Source organism: Felis catus, chromosome D2 (genome assembly GCF_018350175.1).
Source record: "Felis catus isolate Fca126 chromosome D2, F.catus_Fca126_mat1.0, whole genome shotgun sequence".
In the NCBI taxonomy this organism is placed as follows: domain Eukaryota; kingdom Metazoa; phylum Chordata; class Mammalia; order Carnivora; family Felidae; genus Felis; species Felis catus.
In genome coordinates this window covers 9,131,061-9,154,942 of record NC_058378.1, presented here as the reverse complement: position 1 = coordinate 9,154,942, position 23,882 = coordinate 9,131,061, and the positions used below count along the sequence as shown (strand labels likewise).

General features: G+C 38.0%; 1 protein-coding gene across 1 annotated transcript in view; it reads right to left on the bottom strand.

Moving 5' to 3' along the window:
• LOC102900951 overlaps nucleotides 1–23,882 on the bottom strand; it is an 80,970-nt gene that overhangs the window by 45,025 nt on the left and 12,063 nt on the right. The window contains 2 exon segments of the mRNA XM_045041015.1: nucleotides 17,418–17,513; nucleotides 17,787–17,931. Of these exon segments, the coding sequence (XP_044896950.1) occupies nucleotides 17,418–17,513; nucleotides 17,787–17,931 (241 nt within the window).

The following is a 23,882-nucleotide window of genomic DNA, read 5'->3' as shown; positions in this document are numbered from 1 at the left end:
GATCTCGTGGTCCGTGAGTTCAAGCCCCACGTCAGGCTCTGTGTTGACAGCTCAGAGTCTGGAGCCTGTTTCAGATTCTGTGTCTCCCTCTCTCTGACCCTCCCCCGTTCATGCTCTCTCTCTCTGTCTCAAAAATAAATAAACGTAAAAAAAAAAAAATTTTTTTAAAAAATAAATAAATAAACAGCATGGAAAAAAGACATGACAATAGAGCAAAAAAAAAAAAAAAAAAAAAAAGAATGACAATAAAACCAAAGAAAGAAAACTGGATCACAGAGAAAGTTCTGGATAAAGCAGGTGATCTACAAAATAATAAAATACATGTTTTAAATTAAAATTATATGTGTGACTGTAGTCTCTAAAGAGAAAAAAAGAAAACAATGGAATAAATACAGTATTAAAAACCATTATCTAAGAAAATTGCTCAGAAATAAAAAGAGATCTTGCCCGCATATTTTAAGGACCACCATGAACTTTCCTTTTCCATCAGGAAAGCTGACCTGAAACAGTCCTTCCTAAGACATGCTTTAATGAAACTGTAAACCTTAAAAGTGAAGAAGTCTCCTCTGGACAGAAAGATCAAGTCTCAATAAGCAAACAAACATGTAGATTGGGCAAGAGACTCTGTCACCAATAAACAAAGTGAGGTCAGTGCAGCAACCTTTTCAACAAATAACCAAGTAGAAGTCAAGGGTTGTATATCCAGCCACGTCATCCTTTAAAAGTATCCAGGCTCTGGGATGAGGTCAATCATATTAGATATTCAAGAAATCAGGTAATAATGTAATCACGGAACCTTCTAGAAGAGGACAAACTTCAAGCAACCGAGATTTGACAGGACACACTGGCAGAAAAGCTGAGCAGTGTAGGACTAAGACCAAAAGAAAGTTGAGAACAAGAATATAAGAGTAATATATTAATGCTATATATTCCAGTGAAGCAGAAATAATGCAACTATAAAAGCCTATAGGAAACAGGAAAAAGGAGAAGAAATAACAGTAAGCTAAGTGAGAGCCATAGAATAGTCTAAAGAAGGTCACTAAACACTCTAAAGGTCACTAAAAGCTGAAAACCAAATGGAAGGTTAAATAAGGAAATGAGCAACTAAAGCCAGTATAAAAGACATTACTGTAAAAGTAACCACTAGAACAAAAACATCTAAAGTTTCTAACGGACTCCTTCAAAATGAACAAAAAGACGAAACAGAATTGTTCAGTGAATATGATACTCATTAAATGTTAACAAATATGACATATGAGACCAGACAGGAATCCTGGTAGTAAATGTGAATGGGCTTAACGCACCACTTAATAAAATGACTTAAAACGGAGTCACAAACAAATCCCAAATCTCTGCTGCAAAGTGGAAACACAGTGACAGAAAATGACTCAAAAAGCTAAAAACAAAGGAATGGGCAATATTATTCCAGGCAAAGGGAAACAGTAAGGAAACAGATACAATCTAGTTAGCAGGATGGATAAAAAAACCAAAAAACCAAACCAAAAACAAAACACTTTACAAGGCTAACATCCACAACTTTGAATGTACAAATAACAGTGAGAAGTATCGAAAGACCGAACAACCTTCATGAAGAACTCAGAGAAGCAAGGAAAAAAATAAAACACACTGATAAAAAAGAGTATTTCAAGAGCGGTCAGAAAGCACAATGTCGGGGTGTAGAAGACGCAACGACATCAGGAAGACTTGTATTATGACCCATATGTAAATTTTCTAATATCAAAACTTATAATACAAAATATACTTATATCTCAAGGGTGCACAAAACATTACAAAAAAAACCTGATAAAGGTAACATGCTCAGGGAACAATGCACTAAAACTAGAACTTATTCAGGAACGGGGCGCCTGGTGGCTCAGTCGATGAAGCGTCTGACTTTGGCTCAGGTCATGATCTCACAGTTCGTGGGTTGGAGCTCCGCATTGGGCTTTGTGCTGACAGCTCAGAGCCTGGAGGCTGCCTCGGATTCTATGTCTGTCTCCCTTTCTCTCTGCCCCTCCCCAGCTCATGCTCTGCCCTTTTCTCTCTCTCAAAAATAAATGAACATTAAAAAATATTTTTAAAAAAAGAAGTTGTTATTGGGGAAGAACAAGCTTCTTCCATCAGGACTTCAAAAGCAAACAATCCTCTAGCAAACTGCTCTTTGGTGAAAAAGGAAACAAACCAAAGCCTAAGTTCTAAACCAAAAAAACCAGTGAAAATATTACTTACGAGTCTATGTGGGATACATATACAGATCAGAGGTTTCACAGCATTAAATGTTTTGCATCGGTGACAAAGAATGAAATACAAGTGAATCTTTAACTCAAAAAGTAAAAGACTAGAAAAAGGCAACAGTACTATAAAAGAAAGAAGTAGCACAAAGAGGGCAACAATAAGGGCAGAAACACATGAATACAAGAATAAATTTAAAATAATACGGATAAGGGGACCTGGGTGGCTCAGTCAGCTTAGGATCTGACTATTGATTTTGGCTCAGGTCATGATCTCACAGTACATGAGTTTGAGCTTTCTGTGTTTAAGGTCCAGTAGTTTTACTAACGCATATCTTAGAGTGAACCATTCCAGGTCAGTTTTCCCAGGTTCCTGATGGTCCCTCTGAATATGTGAATCAGGTCTTTTTTCACTTTTGGACAATTTACTTAGGTTAGAAGTTAATGAAACAGGGGTGCCTGGGTGGCTCAGTTGGTTAGGCGTCTGACTTCGGCTCAGGTCACGATCTCACGGTTGGTGAGTTCGAGCCCCATGTCAGGCTCTGTGCTGACAGCTCAGACCCTGGAGCTTGCTTCGGATTCTGTGTGTGTGTGTGTGTGTGTGTGTGTGTGTGTGTGTGTGTCTCTCTGCCCATCCCCTGATTGTGCTCTGTCTCTCTCAAAACTCAGAAATAAATAAACATTAAAAAAAACAAGTTAATGAACAAAAAACAGAAAAACAGGAGAATAAGTGGTAAGTCAAAAAGCTGGTTCTTTGGGGGTCACCTGGCGGGCTCAGGTGGTGGAGTGTGCAGCTCTGGAGCTCGGGGTTGGGAGTCTGAGCCCCACTTGAGTGTAGAGATAAATAAAGTCTTTAAAAAAAAAGCTGGTTCTTTGAAAAGCAACAAAGGAGGCAAATCATAGGCTAACCTCATCAACAAAAACAAGGGAATGAAATCTCAAGTGTGCAAACTGAGAAAAAAATTAAGGAAGAAACTACCATTGAAACATGGTATGAAAAAATCCTAAAGGCTATTTTTGTTCAACTTGATACAAATACATCTGAAAGAAATGTAGCAACGAATTTACTAACAAAATACCACTTACCAAATTTACCTTGGAAGAAACAAAATGTAAATAGAATAATTCCCACATAAGAAACAGAAAATATCGAGTTTTCCTGAGCCATAAAATACACACTTGCATCCTTTCCACCTAGAGTCACAAGTTGTTAAATTTTTGCCACTTTTGCTTTATCTTTCTCTATATAAAGGCTTTCTGACCATGAACTATTTGGTTTAAGTGCAGACATCATGACCTGTTATTTCAAACATGTCAGCATGTATTTCCTAAGAATGAAGACATGATCACACTCAAGAAAATCCTCCAATGATACATCACCCATCATATAATCCATTCAAGAGGAGCAACAGCTTGCAAATATCTATGTGCTTGTGGGCTACACAAAACTCCCTTCACCACAAAATGCTCCATAATCAGAGGTATAGCTATCATGAAAATGAGTTTCATCAAAATTATCTCTTTAAAAATTTTCCACATAGGTTCTGAAATTTGTTAACGTATCTCTGAGGTATGCCTGTACTGTCTTTCTCCGTTTTCAGTGTTAGGAAAATGCTGGCCTACGAATGAATTAGTATACCTTTTTTCCTGGATTTTCTTGAAGAGTTTAGTAAAACTTGTGTTATTCCACATGTGGCAGAACTCGCTAATGAAGCCCCTGGGTCTTCTTTGTGGAACAGCTATCTATTTCTTCTGAAGTGAGCTTTAGTAGTTGTTTTTTTGCAGGAAACTGTTCATTTCATCTAAATCGTTGAATTCATAAAGTTAGAGGCATAATATTTCCTTATTTGACTTGTAGTATCTGTAGAAGATTTGGTGATATTGCCACTCCTATTCTTGACATTAATAATTTGTCTCAGGGCACCTAGGGGGCTCAGTTGGTTAAGCGTCTGACCTCGGCTCAGATCATGATCTGGCAGTTCGTGAGTTAGAGCCCAGCGTCGGGCTTTGTGCCGACAACTCAGAGCCTGGAGCCTGCTTCAGATTCTGTGTCTCCCTCTCTCTCTGCAACTCCCCTGCTTGCACTAAATGAACATTAAAAAAAATAATAGTAATTTGTCTCATCTAGAAGTCTGTCAATTTTACTGACCTTAAAAGAACCAGCTCTGGGTTTCACTAATTTTCTCATTTATTCCTCTGATTTGAATTACATCACTTTTTATCTTTATTACTTCCTTTCTTCTGCTTACTATGGATTTAATTTGTTCCTTTTTTTTCTAGATTCTTAAACAGGAAGCAGCTGAAGCCATTAATTTGTGATGGTCATCTTATCCGACACAAATTTCATAGAGGTGTGTTAGATATATGTGTGTGTACACACACATGAAATTTATACATCATATATTAGATATGTTGTATATAATACATACTCCATATAAAAGAAATTTCACATATGTATTTGTGCTAGAGATATATACATACACACAAAAATGTACTTGTGTTGGCCACTAGTTTGTGATAGTCCATCTTATCTGACACAAATTTAATACTTGTGTGTTAGATGTGTGTACACACATATATACAAAATCCAATGTATGAAATATATACATATCTTAAATATACTTTATAATACGTATTCCAAAAAAAGAAATTTCACATATGTATTTGTATTAGAGATACATACATACACACAAAAATATACTTGTGTTAAGTAAGAAAGTTTTCAATTACTACAGCTGTGTCCACCTTTAAAAACTAGGAAAGAGAAAACTAAACCCAAAAGTAAGAGAAGAGGAGCACTTGGGTGGCTCAGCCAGTTAAACACCTGACTTTTGATCTCAATCTCAGCTCAGGTCTTGATCTCAGAACATAAAGTAGTAATTCAACAATGTATTGTTGGAATTTAAACATACACAGATCTATTCTGTATACAAGTAATATCACAAAAATAGAGTAGAAGAAATAGAACTATATATGAATGACATTTCTATATTTCACTGTAGATGAGGGGGTATAAATCTGAAGTGGAGTCTGTTAGGGTGAATTTCTTAGGAAAATTTTAATAACAACCATTATGAAAATAAGTGAAAAGGTCATTGAAGAATTTAAATACTATGCTAAAACACATTCACTTAATGAAAAACAAGGTACTTGTTTGAACTATGGGTTCAAAAAGGCATAAGGCAGATAAACATCAAAACGCAAAATGGCAAGAGTAAATCCAGTCATACCAATAACAGAAAACTGGGAATGGATTTAGAAATCCAATCAAAAAGCAGTAATTGTCAGGTCCCAAACACAAGCTGTCTACATGAGACACACTTAGATTCCTATTAATGAATGAATTAATATTAATGAATATTAATGAATTCATATTAATGAATGAATTAATGAACTATATTAATATCTGACAAAATATACTTTAACACAAAATACGTTATTAGAGATAAAGAGGGACATTATATAATGAAAACAGTCCATTAGTAAAGGAGACATAAATCCACGTAATTCTACATTGCTGACGATGAGACTAGAGCAAATACTGACAGACTTCAAAGGAAAAATACACACAACAACAATAATTAAAGACTTTAAAATTCCAAATTAAGTAATGGATAAAACAACTGCTAGAATACAAATAGGAGGAAAAAAAAGATAAAAATAACACTATCAGGTGACCAGAATAACAAATATACATAAGACACTCCACTCAAAAAGAGAGGATTACACATTCTTCAGAAGTACATACAGAAGGTTCCCCAGAATACATTTTAAAAGGTTCTCCCACCAAAATGGAAGTAAATTATAAATCAATCATATAAAGGAATTTTGAAAACTCACAAATGGGACATTAAACAATGCATCTCTGAATAGAATAGAGGGGAAAAATATCCAGGAAACTTAAGAAAACACTTTGAGTAAAAATGAAGACCAAATATACGAACACTTGAGACACACAGAAAACAGTACTTAGAAGTCAATTTATCCTGCAATAACCACATTAAAAAAGAACAAGCCCAAATCAATAATCTGCCTTATACAACTGATAACAATGGGGAAAAAAAAGTAATATAAATCCAAAGCAAGCAAGGATGGGAAATGAGAGAAGAGTAAAAATTAATAAACCAGAAAAGAAAGGCAATAGATGACTCTTCTAAAATATCAATAAACCTGACTAAACTATATTTAGGCTGACATGGAAATAAGAGACATAACAGTCAAATTATTGAAGTTATGGGGCGCCTAGGTGGGTGGCTTAGTCAGTTGAGCACTCAACTCTTGATTTCGGCTCAGATCATGGTCTCATGACTCACGTGATTGAGCCCCGCATTGGGCTCTGTGCTGGCAGCGTGGAGCCTGCTTGAGATTCTCTCTCTCCCTCTTGCTCTCTGCCCCTCCCCTGCTCACTCTTATGTGCACACTCTCAAAAATAAATAAACGTATCTGAAAGAACTAAATTACTGAAGTTGTGGAATAAAGGCAGTACACACGCTAGGGATAGAATGTACTAACATTACAAACCTGGAATGTTTTCTACGCTACAAAAACAAAATATAAGTGAATGTTTTGAATTGTATGTCAACTAATTTGATAACTTGGCTGAAATACAAAAATTCCTAGAATCGGAAAAAATATAACAACTCAAGAAGAAATAAGCTATCTGAAAAAAAGTGTAAGAAGTAAACACACTGCAGTCATTTTAAAACTGCCCATAAAGGAAGCCCAGGTCCAGATGGTTTCACTGGTGAATTTTTAAACTCGTTTAAGTGATAATTAATATTGATTATTCAAACACTCCTGCAAACAATAGAAAAGAACACCTCCCACCTAATTACATGAGCCTTATATTACATCGGCACTAAACTCAGACATGATGAGAGAAGACAACTACAGTTCAGTGTCTAAAACAACTAAGAGCAACATCTTTGGAATACAGACCCACAGATACTCTGCACAATACTAGCAAATGTTATCGAATAACACATTACGAGGATTACACCAAAGACCCCGTGAGATTTATCCTACTAACGCAAGGCTGGTTTATCATCCGACAATGGCAAGTGAGCACCAACAGTGCACTCTCCCTCTGATTCACTCGAGCTGGAGGGTATCTTCTCTCCGCGTTCTCCCTCTGCCTCACTCCAGCTCGCCAGGGTCTTCTGGAAAGCAGTGTGTATACTCCTCCACCATACTTGGGCGCCTACTGCCTAGTGAACACTTTTAGATTCCCCAGCTCTGGTGGCCAGCATCACTTCTGCTTCCGGTCTCACAGGACTGGACATATTTGCATACTTTAAGAGATACCGTCTGAAGATCTCCCTTCCAATCAGCCTGAATCTAGATGCTGAGTGAGATCCTCCCCTTGGGACAGTGACAGGTCTTGGAACACCCTCAACTACTGAAAGCCACTACAAATAAAAGAGGCTGGTTAGACAACCATGAAAATTTGACAGGCAACCAAGAGCTAAGTCAGGGTCGAATGATAAGCTTCATCACCTACACCAGGCCATTCTTCCAATACTTAGGAGAGGTGGCTCTTTTATCTAATGAACACAAACCAACACAGAGAATCAAGAAAAATACACAAAGAAATGTGTGTTCAAAACAAAAGAACAAGAAAAAAACCTAAGAATAAGTCCTTAATGGAATGGGGACAAGTGATTTACCTAATAGGAGTTCAAAATAATAGTCATAAAGATGCTCATCGAACTCAGGAGAAAACGGATGAACACGGTGAGAACCTCAACAAGAAGAAAGTACCAGAAAGTACCAAACAGAAAATACAGTAAGACAACTGAAAAATACTAGAGGAATTCAATAGCAGAACAATGAGGCAGAATGAATCAGTAATCTGCAGTCAGACAGTGGAACTCACCCAGTGAGAGCAGGGGGAAAAGTGAACACAGCTTAAGAGACATATGAGACAATATACAGCAGACCAACATTTGCATTATAGAAATCACAAAAGCGGATGAAAAAGAAAGGGGCAGAAAATTCACTGAGAGAAATAATAGCCGAAAACTTCCCCAAATTGGGGGGAAAAAAAGAAATCCATATCCAGGAAGCTCAGAAATTTCCAAGGAAGTTGAATTCAAAAAACCCACACTGAAACACATTATGAGATGCAGTGCCAAAAACTAAAGACACGGAGAGAATGTTAAAAGTAGCAAAAAATCCACAACTGGTTCCAGAAAAGGGAACTCTCATAAGATTATCAGATCCTTCAGCAGAAACTTTTCCAGTCAGAAGGCAGTGGCATGGTATATTCAAAGAATGGGAAAAGAAAAATATTTACTGGACAACAATACACAGCAAAGTTCTCATTTAGAATCAAAGGACAAATAAATGAGTTTCCCAAACAAAAGCTAGAATTCACCAACACCGGAAAAGCCTCACAAGAAATGTTAAAGGGATTGCTTTAAGTTGAAACAAAAGAATACAAATTAGTAACATGAAAACATATTAAAATATAAATCTCACTGGTAAAAACAAATATATAGTGAAATTCAGAATATCCTAATGTTGTGAAGATAGTGGGTTAATCACTTACAAAAGCAGTATGCAACATAAAAGACCAAAGTACAAAAAAAAACTATAATTACTTATAATCATTACTTAAGACATACAGAAGATTAAAAGATACAAGAATTGACATCAAAACCATAAAATAGGGAGGGGAAAATACAAACACAGAGCACTAGAATATGTTCAATCCTCAGTTGTTGTCATTTTAAAATTGACATTGTCCTGAAATACCCCATTAGACCAGATGGACTTTGCAGAGATATACAAACATTTCATCCACAAAGAAAACTTCTCAAGTACACATGAACAATTTTCAAGGACTGACCATATATTAAGACAAAAAAACAAATCCTAGCAAATTTAAGAAGACCCAAACCCAATCAAGCTTCTTTCCTGCATGAAGCTAGAAATCAATTACCAGTAAGAAAACTGGAAAATTCACAGATAAGTGGAGACCAAACAACTCTCTCCTGAACAACCAATGAGTCAACAGAGAAACCAAGGGATACCTTGAGGCAAATAAAAATGGAAATACAACATATCAAAACTTAAAGGATACAGGAAAGGCAGTACTCAGACGGAAATTCATAGTGATAAACACTTACAATAAGAATCCAGAAACTTCTCAAACAAACAAACAAAAAACCTAACCTTACATCTCAAGGAACTAGAAAAAAACAAGGACGTGAAACCCAAGTTAGCAGAAGGAAGGAAAATAATCATGATCAGGGCAGAAATAAATGAAATATGATCTGAAGGGATCAATACAATTAAGAGCTGGTTCCTTGAAAAGACAAACAAAATAAACTGAATTTTTACTAGACTAACCAAGACACAGAGGACTCAAATAAATTAAATCAGAAAAGATAAAATATTATAACTCGTACCACAGAAACACAAAGGATTTTAAGAGACTACTATGAACAATTATGTCATAACAAATTTGACACTCTAGATGAGATGCGTGAATCTCTAGAAAAATGGTCTATCAAGAGTGAATCATGATGAAATAAAACATGAAATCTGAACAGACCAATTAATACTAAGGAAACTGAATCAGGAAAAAAAGCCTCCCTAAAAATAAAGCCCCCTCCCCACACCCACCAAATAAAGCCCAGGACCAAACACCTTCACTGATGAATTCCACAAATCACCTAAAATAGAATACCATTCTCAAACTCCACCAAAAAATAGAAGAGGAGGGACATTTCCTAACTCATTTTACAAGGCCAGCATTACCATCATACCAAAACCGGACAATGATGCTACAAGAACAGAACATGACAGAATATCCCTGATGAACACAGATGCTAGAAAATATTAGCAACCTTAACGCAACAATACATTAAAAGGAAGATATACCGTAACCAAGTGTGATTTATTACAGGCACGCATGGATGGTCAAACATCCACAAATCCATCAACATGACACACATTACCAAAATAAAGGAAAAAAATCATAAGGTTATCCTTCAACAAAGTGGGGTTAAAGGGAACGCACCTCAACAGAATAATGGCCATATATAAAAAAACAAAAGCTAACAGCATACTCAATGGGGAAAAACTAAAAACTTTTTCTCTAACATAAAGAACAAGACAAGGATGCCCATTCTTCCTACTTTTATTCAACATAGTAATGGAATTAAGTCCTAGCTGCACAAATCAGAGAACAAAAATAAATAAATAAATGGTATCCAGGTTGCTAAAGAAGTGAAACTATCACTATGTGAAGTCATGTAATATATACAAAACCGTAAAGACTCCACCAAAAAAATGTTGGCATGGATGTATGAATTAGGTTAAGATTGCAGAAAAAGAAAAAACAAGATATAAAAATCTGCTGCATTTCTATACACTAATAACAACATAATAATGATAATAAATAATTAAGAAAATATTTACCTTTTCAATTGCACCAAAAATTATAAAATACCTAGGAATAAACTTAACCAAGAAGGAAAAAGGTCTGTAATCTAAAAACTAGAAAACACCAATAAAAGAAATGGAAGACAACACAAACAGCTGGAAAGATATACTATACTCTTAGATTGGAAGATTAGCATTAAAATGTCCTTACTGGGCTACCTGGGTGGCTCAGTCCGTTAAGCAACCGACTTCAATTCAGGTCATGATCCTATGGTTCATGAGTTCGAGCCCTGCAGTGGGCTCTTTGCTGACAGCTCAGATCCTGGAGCCGGCTTCGGATTCTGTGTCTCCCTGTCTCTCTGCCTCTCCCCCACTCATGCTCTCTCTCCGTCTCTCAGAAACGAACATTAAAAAAAAAGTTTTTTTTAAATGTCCTTACTACTCAAAGCAATCTACATACTCAATGCAATCCCTATGAAAATACCAATAGCAATTTTCACACTAGAAGAAATAATACTAAAATTTGTAGGTAGAACCACAAGAGGTTTTGTGTGTTTTTTTAAATATTTGTTTATTTTGAGAGAAAGAAGACACATGCATGTGAGCAGGAAAGGGGCAGATAGAGAATCCCAAGCGGGCTCTGCACTGTCAGCGCAGCTGCCAACACAGGCCTCGATCTCATGAACCGTGAGATCATGACGTGAGCTGAAATCAATAGTTGGACACTAAACAACAGAGCCAGCCAGGAGCCCACACAAAAAATCCTGAATAGCCAAAGCAGTCTTGAGAAGAAACAAGAAAGCAGAAGGTAGCATGCTTGCTGATTTCAAACTATACCACAAAGCTACTGTAATCAAAACCGTATGCTATTGGCATAAATGCAGACACACAGATCCATGCAACAGAACACGGAGTCCAGCAATAAACCCACATCTAAGTCAACTACTCTACGACAAAGGAGGCAAGAATATACAATAGGGAAAGGACAGTCACCTCTTCCATAAATGGGGTTAGGAAATACGGACAGCCACATGCAAAAGAGTGAAATTAAACCGCTATCTTGCATCATACACAAACTCTAACTCAAAATGGATTGAAGACTGGAACACAAAACCTGAAACTATGAAAGTCCTCGAAGAAAACAGGCAGTAGGCTACACATCAATCTCGGCAGTAAGTTTTTGTATTTGACCCTAAATACAAAGGCAACAAAAGCAAAAATGAGCACGTGGGACTGCATCAAACTAAAAAGCAAAGCAGACCATCAATAAAATCAAAGACAATCCACTGAATGGGAGAAACTATTTGCAACCATTTATCTGATAAGGGGTTAATGTCCAAAACAGAACTAATATTACTCAATAAGAAAAATCATATTTGATTTAAAATGGGCAGAGGATATGAATAGAAATTTTTCCAAAGAAGACATACAGATGGCCAACAGGTACTTGAAGAAAGTACTCTACGACACTCATCATCAGGGAAATGCAAATCAAAACCACAATGAGATAGCACTTCACACCTATGGGAATGACTATTCTCAAAAAGACAAAACATAACAAGTGCTTATAAGGATATGAAGACAAGGAAACCCTTAGGTACTCTTCGTGGGAGGCTGAACTGTGCTGCCACCATAGAACACAACATGGCAGTTCCTCAAAACATTAAAAATAGAACTATTATGTGATCCAGTAATTCCACTTCTGGGTATATATATCTGAAGAAAATGAAAACACTAGCCTGAAAAGACATACACATGTTTTTTCACTGTAGCACTATATAAACAAATGAAGAATACATAGTTATAAGTTAAACACATTATGCATACTATATTTTATATGTTTTACATACGTATGTATTATGTATATATACATATTATAAATATGATATACATGTGGAATATTACGCAGTCATAAAAATTAATGAAATCTTGCCATTTGGAGACACCATGGATGGATCCTGAGGGCATTAGGCAAAGTCACAGAAGTCAGACAAAGGAAGACTAATACTGTTTGATCTTGCTTACATGGAATTTGAAAAATGAAAAACACAAACACAGTAATGTTACAGATCCAGGGAACATACTGTCGGTTGACAGAGGTATGGGTTTGGGGGTAGGAGAAATGGATGTGTGAGTGTGTGTGTATATCAAAACGATGTATTGTCAAGACCACACACACACACACACACACACACACACACACACACACCTTTATCAACAACTGATGCTGAGGCAATTGGATATCTACATGCAAAACAATTATACTCTTTTCTCACAACATACACAAAAGTGGGTAACAGACCTAAATGTAACAACTATTCACTTAAAGAAAATATAGGAATGAATCTTTCTGTCCTTGGGATAGACACAGGCCTTTTAGATATAACACCAAAACCAATAGTGACAAAAGATAGAACAGATAACCTGTATTTCATGAAACAAAAAACTCTTTTGCTGCAGAGCACACAGCCAAGATACTAAAATGACCACCCAGAAACAGGAGAAAATACTTGCAAACTATATACCTAATTAGGGACTGATATACAGAATATGTAAAGAACGCTTACAACTCACCAATAAAAAGACAACTACAACTAAAATATTAATAAGGCAAATGCCTATTGAATATTAAGCTTGTATCTGGCAACCTTCCTATAAATGACTTCTATGTTGTAGGAGTGTGCTACTTTAGGATTCTTAGACAATTGAATCTCTGCAAAAAGAGGAGTTTTATTTCTTCCCTTGTCACTTTTCATATCTGTTTTGTTGCATTACCTAGGATTTCTACTAAGATGTCAAATAAGAGTGGTGAAACTGGATGGCCCTGACTTGCTCCTGATATTAGAGAGAAAGCATCCAGTTTCTCTTTATTATATGTGATGCTAACAGATTTTTTGGTAGATGTTTTTCATCAACTTGAGGAAATTCTCTATTCCTAGTTTGCTGAATTTTAATCATACATGGATTCTGTTAAATGCTTCTTCTGCATCAAAGGATCCTATCAAAGAATCATACAGTTTTTCTTTCTGCAGCTTACTGATGGGATGGGTTATGTTAATTGATTTTTGAATGTTGAATGAGCTTGCAGGTTTGGAATAAATCCTAATTCGTCATGGCATATAATTCTTTTCCTACACCGTTGGACTTTATTTGGAGTTCTGCATCTATATTCCTAAGAATTATTTGTAGTTTTTCTTCCAAGAGCGACCATCTGCTTTTGGGATTAAGGAAACAATTCTTTGGCCTTAAAGAAAGACTGGAAAAGTTCCCTCTAACTACAAATCATCCCTAGGAATTTACAAAAAGGCCACTCGAGGTAATAAATAAATTCAGAAAAGCTGTAAGCCACAATATAACCACCCCCAAATCAGGTGAGGCTTCTATGCAACTGCAATCAACAATCTGAAAGGAAATTAATAAAGCAATTTTATGTATAACAGCATCTTTGTCAGCCTATGGTAGATTACGCTGATTGGTTCTGGAATGCTGAACCACTTTTACATGCTCTGCATATAAACCACTCAGTCACGGTGTAGGATTCTGTTTATACACCACTATTTTCTACTTGCTGATATTTTGCCAAGGATTATGCAGGTAACTACTTGAGAGTATTTCTAAGTGTACCACTTCATACATTTTTTTGGTGGTTGTTCGAGGTATTTGAGTCCATTTCTAGGTAAAAGGCACATATATGATTCATCACATTCTTCTCAGATCAACGTTTTACCAACTCAAGGGAAATGTAACACTTCAATTCCATCCAAATCCCTTTATTATATCTTTTAAATGTAATTATATATTTTCCCCACACATGGAGCATCAAATCATAGGATATTTCTACATTTTGCTTCAACAATCAAATATGATTTCAGAAAATAATGAGAAGGAAACTCCATTATATTTATCCTTATTTTTTCCACTTCCAATGTTCATTCTTTTCTGAAGTTCCAACATTCTTGAGTTATTTCCTTTCTATTCAGAGGAGTTCCTCTAGCCATTTTTACAAGTTAAGTTTGCTAGGGACACCTGGCTGGGTCAGTGGGCTGAGCGTCTCACTTCGGCTCGGGTCATGATCTCATGGTCTGTGAGTTCGAGCCCCACGTCGGGCTATGTGCTGACAGCTCAGAGTCTAGAGCGTGTTTTGGGTTCTGTGTCTCCCGTTCTCTCTGCTCCTCCCCTGCTTGTGCTTTATCTCTGTTTCTCAAAAGTAAATACATGTTACAAAAAATTTTTTTAATAAATCAGTAAAAGTTAAGTTTCCCAACATTTTCTCTTAGTTTTCCTTTGTATGATAACTTCAGCTCTCCTTTCATGAATATATGTTCATAAGATACCAGTTTGGTCTGAAAGTTCTTTTCCTTCAGTACTCAGAAAAAAAGGCATCGTTTCCCTCTAGCTTCCATGCTTTTGGCTGAAACATCCACTATCATTTCCAAAGAAAAGGAGATGTTTCTCTCCGGCTACTTTGAAACATTCTCTTGTTTTCAGAAATGTAATCATGACATGCCATTGGCGTGGATCCCTTTGCATTTATCTTACTTGGAGTTCACGCAGATTCCTCAATGAATACTATTAGGTCTTCTGCCGAACTTGGGAAGCTTTCAACCATTATTCTTTAAAATCCTTCAAGTCCCACCCTCTCTTCCCTTTCTGTTACTCTTCTTCCTGACACACAGAGATTCCACCCTCCTCTCGTTACCTCCATGCCTTCCAATCGGGACTGACCATAATCACCCTTAAGGAAAACAACAAGCATCCTCTAGTGACATCTGTAGTGCTTATACTCTTCCCAGTATCTTCTCCAGAGGCGAGAAACATCATATAAACATAGATCACACATTACTTATTAACCAAAATATACTAATAAGGAAAATATTAAGATCTTTAATAAGATTTATGATATTTACCTTGGGGACCACAACTGCCTGACATCATTTCCTGTCCCACACTCATCAATCACTCACTCCCCTTTGGCCATTGTGACTTTTTTTTTTCCGCTATTTCCCAAAACACACCAAACACATTCCTGCTCATTGGCTTAGTGGGTGCTATTCCCCTTGCTGAGAAGAGGCAGAAACCGCCCAACTCACACAAACATTTCACTCAAATGCTGCTCTAATGGTGGCTGATCTCCTACTTTAGGTCTCCCCTGAGTACTCTTCTTAAAGCAGCACAATTTAACTCTGCCCTAATTTCCATGATCATTTTTTACCCCTACACAGCGTTAATACGCAGAAGTATCTCTTTCTAGTGCTACTTTTTAAATGTATGAGACATATAAGTGTATAAATTCAAGGTGTACATGTTAGTTTCAGACAATTATAAACTGTATTATGACTGCTACTGTACCAATAATCAGCACCTTTATTATGTTACACAATTCCCATGCCTTACTAGTGATTGGAATGATTCAGTTCTGGTGTCTTGGCAAGTGTGATGATCACAATACGATACTGTCTGCATTCTTGATATGGTATCTGCTATCTCTAGGGCTTACTTAGTACTCTTCCGATCTTGTACCATCCCTCCTTTCCCACACCCCATCCCCTGGGAACCACCACAGTACCCTCTGTTATCATGAGTTTCCCTTTTCCAGATTCCAGATATAAGTGACACCACACGGTAACTGTCTTTCTCTTAAAGTGGCAGGATGTCATTTCTCATGACTGAATAATACTACTCTCTTTTCTTTCTTTAGCCATTCATGAACTGACGAGCACGCAGATTGTGTCCAGATCTGGCTATTGTGAATAAGGCCGTGATACGCATGAATGTGTATATTCTCTTCGATATCCTCTTTTCATTTTCTTCGGGTATGTTCCCAAATACAACTGCGGGATCCTAGGACAGTTCTATATTTAACTGCTTGAGGAATCTCCACACCCTTTTCCACAGTAGGTGAACCAATTTACATCACCAACACCGACAGTGCACAAGAGTTCCCTTTTCTCCTCATCCTCGCCAACACTTGTTCTCTCTTGTCTTCTTGGTGCTAGCCATTCTAAATGGTGTGATGTGGCTCGCATGTGCATCTCCCTCACGTTAGTGATGTTGACCATCTCTGCATGTATCTCTTGGCCACTAGCGCTACTTCTATAAAGTCACTGGCACATTATTCTTTCACTGCTATGGCATTTATTAATTGTTTTTAATCAAAAAAAATTTTTTAACATTTATTAATTTTTGAGAGAGAGAGACAGAGCACGAGTGGGGGAGAGCCGAGAGAGGGAGACACAGAATCGGAAGCAAGCTCCAGGCTCTGAGCTGTCAGCACAGAGCCCGATGCAGGGCTCGATTCATGGACAGCAAGATCATGACCTGAGCTGAAGTTAGACACTCAACTGACTGAGCCACCCACGCGCCTCTCACTACTATGGTATTTAGACAACAGCAAGCACTCAAAAATTATTTGAGTCGGAAAATCAGTGTATGAAACAATGCTTGGGAACAGCAGGAATGCAGTGCAACAACGCAGGTAAGGTCGGGGCTGACGCTGCTTTGAGAAACACAGACTCATGCAGGAAAACGATGGCAAAGGGGAGGAACGCAAAGATTGGTCTGTTGACCAATGTAAGAATTGGTGAATATTCAAAACGTGAATCAAACAGGAGAACATTTTTCGTGAGAGCAGAATCTGGAGGTTTGGTTCAATAACCAGTATTCTCAGTCACTCACTGGATTATGACTTCTAAACAGATACCTTAAAAACACATTCCAAAGTTGTCCAGCCCTGGGTTAATCATGGGAAGATAATAAATGTCCTGATGTTCATCGGTGCCGTATGTATCAACCCACCTGGGAGGCTCTGGCTTGGGAATTCTTCCTCCGATATCCATGGCTCCTCTCCTTGCTCCAGCCTGAAGATCACCTCTGGTTTGGTAGCACAGGACCCTGTCAACGTGAAATCATTCAGGATTCAGACCAGGTGGCCTAGACTTCAGGGCCTCTGGAAGAGGAGGAAAACGCTGCAGCTGCTCAGTGAAGAAGCCACGGAACACTTCACTGGAGAGGGAAACACAACTACCTTCCTGGTGCCCAATGGCGGTCAATCGGCAACGACTCCTGAATTCCAATCTTAAATATCATTCAACGCGGCACAGAGCCTATACGCCTCATAACACAATCAAAACACGCTACTTGGAATTATATAAAAACAGTCCTTACCCACTGAGACAAGGTGGCTGTAGTTCTCCAGCATCACGTCCCTGTACAGGGACCTCTGACTTGAGTCCAAGCACTGCCACTCCTCCTGGGTGAAGCCCACGGTCACATCCTTAAATGATACTGATCCCTGGGATTTCTGTTCAATCTGAAATGTTCAGAATTGGGTGACATGGAAAAGCTGTATGGGAACCAATCCTTCTCATGATTACCAAAATAGTCTGCAGAAGGTGTGTTTGGCTTTAGGCTTTGAGGGAAGACGAGAAATCTAACAAACACTATGCCATTGCTTCAGGGTATTATTAATGTAAAAATCACCAAATCCCACAATGTATCCGGAACTGTTCCAATTCTTAGAAATGCTAAGATTAATAAAACTGTTCTTGTATTCAAGGAGCACATATTCTGATAAGAAAACATGCAGTAACAGGTTACAATGGCTAGGGTGAAGTATGCACAAGACAGACTAAAACAAACGAGCAACAAAATTAGCTCTTTGTGGGGTCTCACTGAAGAACAGCTGGTGGCGAAGAGGAAACCCGTACTCTCATGAACACAGGGTCGTGGTCCCCAGTGAAAGCAAAGATGGGGCTCCATTAACACATTTGCGAAATGAGAAGAGGGCAAATGGCGGAGAAAAAGTTGAGAATCCACCCCAGATCTGTGAGGACAGAAAGGGCCATAAAGGAATTCATGCAATGGATCACAGAGTAAACTAGACCAAGTCTTCAAAATGTGTGATCACTTTCCACCTTAGAGAATATTTTGGAGTACTGGGGCGCCCAGGTGGCTCAGTCGGTTGAGCGTCTGACTTCTACTCAGGTCATGATCTCGCAGTTCGTGAGTTCGAGCCCCGCAAGGAGCTCTGTGCTGACAGCTTGGAGCCTGGAGCCTGCTTCGCATTCTGTGTCTCCCTCTCTCCCTGCCCCTGCCCTGCTCATGATCTGTCTCTCTCTACTCTCAAAAATGAATAAACGTTAAAAAAAACTTTAAAAACAAAAAGAATATTTTTGAGTACTACCAAAGTTGATATTTATGAATTACATAAGTATACTATCAATACATTTTGTTACAAATTTTGATTCTCCAGTTTAAAAGGAAAAAGCCGAAGGTGCCTGGGTGGCTAAGTTGGTTAAACGTCTGAGTTCGGGTCAGGTCATGATCTCCCTGTTCACGGGTTTGAACCCCACATCGTTTTCTGTATGGACAGCATAAAGCCTGCTTGGGATTCTGTGTCTCCCTCTCTCTCTGCTCCTCCCCAACTCATGTTCTGTCTTTGTCTCTCCCTCTCTCATTCTCTCTCTCTCTCAAAAATAAACATTAAAGAGTTAAAAAATATATGTAAATAACATGTTTCTACCTGTTGATGCAGCTACGTATTGTGAGTATAAAGGCTGAGGTTCCTTAAGTACCTGAAGTGGGAGAATACACTGAGACATGACAAGTCTATGAAGAAGTGAGGTGGAGCACGATGATAAAATCAGCAGCACACAAAGATCTTCCTGAGTCATTTTCAAAACCAGTAGGCACCTCAGGAACCACTGAGAACACTTCCAGTATCATTTGTAATGTGAGTTCCGGTTCCCACATTTCAAGTAGCAAATTGGCAGAAGAGGCATCTCCTGGTAGACTCGGACTCAAGAGATCTCAAATTTGTCCACTTCTCAAACTGCGTTTTCTGCAAATGAACTATTCTATATAGATCCCAAATGTAAATCCTTATATGCTTCTGTAATTTCAGTACCTACAGCATAAAGGTGGTGTAGGATTGCCCTAGCTAATCCAGAAAACTTACTTAACATAGTATTTTTCCAGGCACATAATTCGAATTCACCAATCAAGAGATATATTCGATTCCAAATCAATCCTGACATACCAGCTCTGTCCTTTAATGAAACTGCTTCAAGAGTTTTTTTTAGGTTTCTTTATTTATTTTGAGAGAGAGAAAGAGCACAAGCAGGGGAAGGGCAGAGAGAAAGGGACAGAGAGGATCCCAAGCAGGCTCCATGCTGTGAGTGTGGAGCCCCAAGCACGACTCCATCCCAGGAACCGTGAGATCATGTCCTGGACTGAAATCAAGAGAAGGATGCTTAAGCGACTGAGCCACCCAGGTGCCCCATGAAACCGTCTGAAAAACAGTATTACAAATATTCTTCATTAAGGAAAACAAAATACTTCAGAGGACTTCCACAAAATACGGGATAGCAGAAGATGGCTGAAGTAAATGTAAAGGTCGAATTGCAGTAATAATAAAGGTCCTTTTATATGTTGAAAGAATTACAAACTATAACCACAATTTAAACTTAAATGATAATTAATATTAGAATAAAACTTAAATACTGAACCACTCTAGAAGGAGTAAACTTTAAGTCCTGGCCCCCCTGCCTGCCCCTAAGGGTACATTACAAATCCTGCCTCTGACATGAACCTGGGCCATGTGACTTGCTTTGTCCAATGAAAAGTAGTACAACGGAAATGTGTCACTTCAGGGAGAAGTTTTCAGAGACATCATCCTTCATCCTTGACCCCACAATGCACAGCACAGGGAACAGAGCCACGCCTTAGCCCCTAAGATCACAGACACAAACAAAAAATAAATTTAGGAACCCTTTGTTACGACACAAGCTGACTGATGCAGTGTTGAAAAAACAAAACAAAATAATCCAATAAAATACAAACGAACAACCTCTAGAGACCACTTGTGTAGACAACAGGCTTGAGCAGTCAAAGCTTGAGCAAGGCAAAAGGACCCACAGCGACCACGACCACGACCACCAAGCTGACGTGAACAGGCTCATTAAGCCACAGGCCCTCACTGATCAATGGGCTGCCCACGGCAGGCACAGTGCCTAAGATTACCAAAAAAGGGGGAAAAGTTACAGCTACTCTAGAACTACAGCCCCTCACCACCGCCTAGGAGCAGACGGTCTCCCCTTTGCCATCCTGTCCGCTGCTCCCTTGCAGGGTATCCGGTAAACTTCTATCTCCTCTGTTCTGTCTTGAGTGAATTCTTCACTGGCGCCCCCTGCCGGCTCCCACTCAATCGGGGTGCCCCACACAACCAAGAAAAAGCACAGGGAAGAAATACATTGTCAGATGGAGGGACTAAAGCCTAACAAGAACAAACACAATGGGTTACGTCACCCAATACAAAAAACAATTATGTTATTTTAGGCTTGAAAATCTTGTCTTTTCATTTTTAACCAGAAATGAAAAATCATAAGGAAAACAAAACAGGATCCCCACCGTAGGATTTACAGTAACGTCAAAATCACGTGAGTTTCTTTTAATGCCCTACACAGTTGTAAGAGTTTCTCCTTATAAAGAGCGATGTCTCATTCTTAGAATCCTCACCAGCTGGCACACATTAGGACACGTACTAACTATTCATAAATGGTTAATGAACGAAGTGAATGAAGGCCTAATTAAGGTACATTACAGGGAATACCAACTGCAGTGAAAGGGAGACTTATTTCAGTGATAAAAACAGTTGCAGTCAAATGGAACAGAAGAGACACCCCCCAATAAACCCACGCATATATGGTCGACTGATTTTTGACAGGATTGCAAAAACACACAATGGGGATGGGATGGTCTCTTTAGTAAAAGGTGGCGGGATAACGGGATGCCTACACGCAAGAGAATGAAACCATACCCCTATCTTACACCACTCATACAAATTAACCTGAAATGAATCAGACTTAAACATAAGAACTGATACCATATAATTCCTGGAAGAAAACATAGGGGAGAAACTCAACATTGTTCTCTAGGATGATGTTTTCTTTGGATAAGATGCCAAAAGCAAGGCAACAAAAGCTCAAACAAGACTTTATCAAACTTAAGAGCTCTGCCCAGCAAACAGTCCATGAACTGGAAAGTAACCTACAGAATGGGAAAAGATATTCACAAATCATGTATCTGATAAGACGTTAATATCCAAAATGTATAAACAACTCATACAACTCAAAAACCAAAAAGCAAATAATCCAATTAAAATGAGCAAAGGACCTGAACAGACATTTTTCCAAAGACCTACAAACGGCCAATATGTACATGCAAAGGTGCTCAATATCATGAACCATCAAGGAAATGCAAATCAAAACCACAATGAGGTATCTCTTTCACACCTCTCAGAATGGCTATTATCAAAAAGACAAGAAATGACAAATGGCAAGACTGTGGCGTGAAGGGAATCCTCATTCACTGTTGGTGAGAATGTAAACTGGTGCTGCCACCTTGGAAAACACTATAGCGGTCCCTCAAAAAATTAAAAATGGAACTATCAGATGATCTAGCAATCCAATTCTAGGCACAAATCCAAAAGAAATGGAATCAAAACTGCAAAAGACACCTGTAATCCCCTGTTCACTGCAACATTATTGATAGTAAATGAGGCATGAGGCTTAGTGTTCATCAACAGAGGAATGGGGTAAAGATAATGCATGTATACATACATGCATATATAATAAATATATGAATGCACACACACACACAATGGAATACTATTCAACCATAAAAACAAAGCAAATCCTGCCACTTGAGACAATATGGACAGACCTTGAGGGCACTATGCTAAATGACTTAAGTCAGAGAGAAAACAAATATCATACACTATAACTCACCATAAAGCCAATTTCATAGAAACAGAGTATAAAATGGGGACTACCAGAGGCTGGGAGAAAGAGGAAACAAATGGGATGTTGTAAGCCAGGGTCATGAGATAGATCCCCACACTGGGCACAGAGCCTACTTAACAATGAAGAAAGAAAGGAAGGGAGGGAAACAAACTAATTCCAGGTAAAGATGTCCCTACCTATGAATGAATACCTAAGAAAGAAGTAGAAACAAAATAAAACACAATCTTGGGGAGAAAGCAGAAGGAAATACTCAAGAATTCTTGTTATGAATTCAACATATCTTTGACACTAAATACTAAATCCTAACAAGAACATGTCCCCCACCAGGAAAAAATACCTCAATGCTCAATGTCTCTCACGGACACAGATACATAATTCTAAAACAAAACATTGCCATGACCCAGTTAGCTTTATTTCAGACATATCTCGTTAGTTTTACATTTAAATTTGTTGTAATTAATTTTACATTAAATTTAATTCCATAAGATTTGATGTAATTTACTAAGAAAATGAAGGAGACAAATCATATGACTATTTCAATAGATGTTCAAAACCATTTTAAATAATTTAATTGGCACTCATTGGGGCGCTTGGTTGGCTCAGTCAGTTAAGCGTCCAGCTTCGGCTCAGGTCATGTCACAGTTCGTGGGTTCGAGCCCCAAGTTGGGCTCTGTGCTAACAGCTCAGAGCCTGGAGCCTGCTTTGAATTCTCTGTCTCCCTCTTTCTCTGCTCCTTCCCTGCTGGTATTCTTTCTTTCTCTCTCAAAAATAAACATTAAATTTTTTTTTAAATTTAATTGGCACTCATTAAAGAAAAGAAAAATTCTAGGTAACTAGGAATAAACTGGACATCCTTGATGCCATTATGAAATGTAAACAAATACAGCAAAAATCCATACTGAAAGGAAAGTTTCCCCCCTACTCTTGCTTCTATTTAATATTATATATTTGAGGACCTAAGAGGGCAATATAGAAAAAAAGTACAAAATCTGGGAAAAGTATATGGCAGTGTCACTATTCCCAGATTATACATGTGTATACATAAAAAATCCAAATTTTTAGGATATACAGATAAACAATTAGATGTAGTAAATTAGTGTAGAAAACTTGTTGGAAATAAGGTCAATATATAAAAAATAACATACCAGCAACAAGCAGTTAAAAAGTGCAAATAAAAATATATTTAAATATTAATACATAATACAGGGTGGCTCAGTTGAACACCAGACTCTTGATTTCTGCTGTGGTCCTGACCCCAGGGACGTGGGATGCAGGCTCATGTCGGGCTCTACCCTGAGTGTGGAGTCGGCTTAAGATTCTCTCCATCCATCTCCCTCTACCCCTCTCCCCAGCTCACACTACCTCTCTTGGGTGGGGGGAGATACATGTATATTTAAAAAAAAAACCACTAAATACAAAGAAATAATTCTAACAATAAGTGTGCAAGAATTCCACCCAC